Below are 4,465 nucleotides of genomic sequence, written 5' to 3' on the forward strand. Positions count from 1 at the left end.
CAGCCCCTGCGGGTGAGTGCGGGGAGCCCCTTACCCGTGTCGGCGGTCCCGGGGGCCGCCCTGGTCCAGCTGTACCAGGTGCAGCGCCAGCCTCTTGTCGGACCAGCCGTATCGCTCGCGGAGGGCGGCCCACACCACGTACGACTCCCCGATGTAGATCCGCCGGTTGTCGTACTTCTTGCGGCTGTTGAGGCGCCGCTGCAGCCGGTCAGTGTCACTGAGCCGCGGGCGGCCGCGGCCCCGCTTCGCCTCACCATCCCCGGGAGGCGGGTCCGGCAAACGCCCGGGCTCCGAGTCCGCCGCCGGCTCCATCCCATCCGCCATCTCCGGACTCCTTCCCCCCCTGGGGCACCAGCTTCCGCTACCGGGGGTCAGGGGTCATGTACCCTACCAAGATGGCCGCCCCTCGGGCCGGAAGTTGGCGTAGCCATGGCACCGGAAATGCCCCTCCTGTGTTCTATCCAATGTGAGTACAAAGTTTGAAGGAGATGAAAATTACATTTAATATCATTGTGTACCATAATAATGATTATTATAATCAACCCGAGTCCAAATACAACATGATCTGGACAATATTCAGGCTTGGCCTGACAAGTGGTGACCAACATTTATGCCACACAATGACCATTTCACCAAAAGACAATTTAACTCCCATCCTTTGACATTCAATGGTGTCACCTTTGTTGAATCCGTCAATACCAACAACCTCGTGGTTACTATTGACCAGAAACTCAACTGGACTGGCCACATAAGCACAGTTAGTGACAAAAAGAAACCTGCTGATGCTGGAATCCAAAGTAGACAGGCAGGAGGCTGGTCAAACACAGCACCTGAAACGTCGACTTCTCCACCTCCTGATGCTGCCTGGCTTGCTGTGTTCTTCCAGCCTCCTGCCTGTCCAAATAAACACAGTGGCAGCAATACCAGGTCAGAAGCTGGGAATTTTGCAGCCAGTAACTCACCTCCTGACTCCCCAAAGCCTGCCCATCATCCACAAGGCACAGGTCAGGAGCGTGATAGAATACTCACCACTTCCTTGGACAAATGCAGCTCCAAAAACACTCAACAAGCTTGACACCATCCAAGGGCAAAGTCGCCCACTTGTTTGGCACAGCATTCACAAGCATCCATTCCCTCACCACCGACACTCAGTAGTAACAGTGTGTACTATGTACAAGAAGCACTGCAGAAATTCACCAAAGATTCTCATAGACACCACCTTTCAAACTCACAACCACCCAGAAGGACAAGGGCAACAGATAAATGGGAACACCACCCCCTGCAAGCTCCCCTACAAGCCACTCACCACCCTTAGTTGGCAATATATTGCCATTGCTTCTAGGCTACTGAGTCAAAATCCTGGAATTCCCTCCCTAAGGGCATTATGGGTCAACCCACAGCAGGTGAACTGCCACAATTCAAGAAAACAGCTCACCACCAACTTCACAAGGACATCTAGGGATGAGCAATAAAAAATGCTGCCCCAGCCAGCAACACCCTTGCCCCTTGAGTGAACAAAATAAAATAAAAATGAAATACATTTTCCAAATGCCAAGTGACTTATATACATCAGGTTTCAAACTGAAAGACCTAAGAACAAGGTTGCTTGATGAACACAATTGTGCATGCATGATGAAAAATAAAACACGTTCAATAAAAGCACAATGATTGGTTAACCTGCATGTTAGTATAGAAGCAGAAATGTCAATAAGACATAGGAGCAGAAGTTGATCCGTTGAGTCGGCTCCAGCATATAATGAGATCATGATCAATCTGAGATGGTACAAGTGGGAGAAGAGAGAATGGCTCAGGAGAAGGAATGAGGGTGGGTAAGGAAGGAAGGAGAGGGAATAGAAGGGGTAGCAGAAAAGATGGGTAGGGAGGGAGGAGAGAGGGTGCATAGGAATGGTTTGAAGGACAAGAAGGAGGTCAGGGGAGAGGTAAGGGTGGGGAATAGCAGAGGAAAGAAGATGGAGTGGAGGGATGGGAGATGGAAGGAAATACGGAGGGGGAAGAGTAGAGGGAAACTACTTTCATTAGCACTTCCTTTACCTTTTGGTCTGGACACCCTCAATATCTGCATCCCCAGTTTTGTCAACCCTTCTAACCCCTGTCAGTTCTAATGAAGAGGTTCTAACTAATTACTCAGTTTCCGTCTCCGTGCATGCTGCCAGACCAGGTGAATTTTGTTCCCAGTACTTTCTATATTCATTTCAGATCTCCAACACTGCAATACTTTACATTTATTCTCTGAGCAAGTTCACTGTCTGTCAGCAATGGGACAGCTGCATGGGCTGTCTGCATTTCTCCTACAGTCATAGGTGGAAACAAATGCAGCTGTATTTCAATGAGTCAGGTCTTATTTTGTCTCTCAGGTGTGGAATTGTGGGGGAACATTTAACATTGCATGATGGGGAAAAAAGTGGCCACACAGCTGGATTATAGATCAGTAAGTTAATAAGGACTGTGGCAAAAGGCCAATTTGACACTGAGAGCTAATATCTCTTACTTCAGGGCTTAGTTGCTTATCTCTTGAGTCCAATAATCTTGGCCTTGATAATGATCTCCTCTCACTTTAAATAATGGGCACAACTACTTCACAATAATGTTGCTGATGTGATATGTCTACAGCCTAAGAATGATTGGATTGGGTGAAGAGAAATAATTCCAGATTTGTCTTAATTCAAGTCTGTTTATTTGCATTTGCGGTTACTGTTGAGGCTGAGTGCGGCTGATTCACCTTCTACCAAGCCTATTATACCTCATTTTCGAGTGCATGATGTGAAGAAATCTTTACTCTGTATGTAATTGTCCCCCATTGTGGCCCGTGGTGCTAAATATGGGGAAGTATTATGTCATAATTGCACAAACGATCAATGAAGACAGTAGGTGGTGCTGTTACAACAATGCTGGGCAATGTAGATTCATGTTATTTATAGACAGTGGGGCTTATTGCTTTGTTTCCTCAGTTAATTGCTTAAGACATCAAACTCATCTCTGCCAACTGCCTGCTCCTCTTCCATGGTTCCATTCGTACCCAGGGTGTCTGCGGAGAGGGAGTGCGTGGTGTCCGTCAATACTCTCGATGCCTATAGAGAGACATGGGCACTGTGGGTTGGGGGTGGGGGATTGGTGTGTAGTCCCTTATTTCATCGTCCAACTCCATTTTGATTTAATCTTATCCCAGTCTCTCTCTCACCCACCCCCGCCCCCACCCTCCTAACATCTGATGGCATGCATTGCCCAGAATGGGTTTTCCATGTGAATATTGAATTGGCCGCATTCCTGGTGTTGGTAACACATCCGGGTCAGAAAAATAAACATACAACTGAAAACAATCTGCAGTCATCTCAGACACCCCTTTGAAATTGGAAACCCGACCAGAAAGCAAAATAGAATTGTCACTGGTTTCTTCGAGATGTATCATTGCCCCAATATTAAATATTTTCTTTTTCATTATTCCAGTCAATGATGTATCACATCCTTTTGATAAAGGATCACAGCTCATTCTAACAGTCTGTGAAATGAACACTCTTGTGGTAACCATTGACCCCCTCAATACGATATCAGTGGGTTGTAAGGTGATTGTGTAACCCCATTCCCTCTGCTCCACCAGCGCTGCCCATGGCCAACTCTTTAATAATGCCTTCAACCTGTCTCAGTTCAGCTGATGCTCAAACCCATATTGAGGCTCCTCTTTTTTCCAGACTTGACAATTCCAATCCTCTGCTCGCTAAATTCCCATATCCCACCCTCTGCTGTCCCATTACCTGCTGTTCGCTGAGCTACGTGAATTCTCAGGCCAGTGACATTTTAATTTTGAATTCTTATCATTGTGACCAAACACCTCCATAGTCATTCCCTGACTTTTACTGAAACCATCTCCAACAAGACTTTCACACTATCCAGATTCAGCCTGACTAGTGGTGAGTAACATTCATGCCACATATATGCCAGGCAATGATCTTCCCTTCACATTCAATGGTGTTACCATCACTGAATCCCCCACTATCAGCATCCTGGATGTTACCATTGACCAGAAACTCAACTGGACCAGTCGCATAAACTCTGTGGCTACAAGAAGAGGTCAGAGGCTAGAGATAATGTGGTGAGTAACTCACCTCCTGACTCCCCAAAGCCTGTCCACCATCTTCAAGGCACAAGTAAAAAGGGTCATATTTACTCCCCACTTGTCCTGGATTGGGGAAGTTCCAAAAAACACTCAAGAAGCTTGACACCATCCAGGACAAAGCAGCTGCTTCACTGGCACCACATCCGCAAGCCTCCATTCCCTCCACCACCAAGGCTCAGTAGCAGCAGTGTGTGCCATCTACAAGATGCCCTGCAGAAATTCACCAAAGATCCTCAGACAGCACCTTCCAAACCCACAGCCACTTCCATCTGGAAGGACAAGGTAGCTCAGTGGTTAGCACTGCTGCCTCACAGCGCCAGGGACCTAGGTTCG

The 4,465-nt window shown here is 47.4% G+C and overlaps 1 protein-coding gene across 1 annotated transcript in view; it reads right to left on the bottom strand.

Moving 5' to 3' along the window:
• Positions 1-374, bottom strand: part of LOC122547730 (zinc finger protein 653-like) — a gene marked incomplete at its 3' end in the record, with an annotated part of 11,323 nt that extends 10,949 nt beyond the window's left edge. The window contains exon 1 of the mRNA XM_043686316.1: positions 35-374. Coding sequence (XP_043542251.1) covers positions 35-324 — 290 coding nt within the window. The remainder of the gene's footprint in view (positions 1-34) is intronic.
• Positions 375-4,465: the final 4,091 nt, after the last annotated feature.

Source organism: Chiloscyllium plagiosum, unplaced genomic scaffold (assembly GCF_004010195.1).
Source record: "Chiloscyllium plagiosum isolate BGI_BamShark_2017 unplaced genomic scaffold, ASM401019v2 scaf_2334, whole genome shotgun sequence".
In the NCBI taxonomy this organism is placed as follows: domain Eukaryota; kingdom Metazoa; phylum Chordata; class Chondrichthyes; order Orectolobiformes; family Hemiscylliidae; genus Chiloscyllium; species Chiloscyllium plagiosum.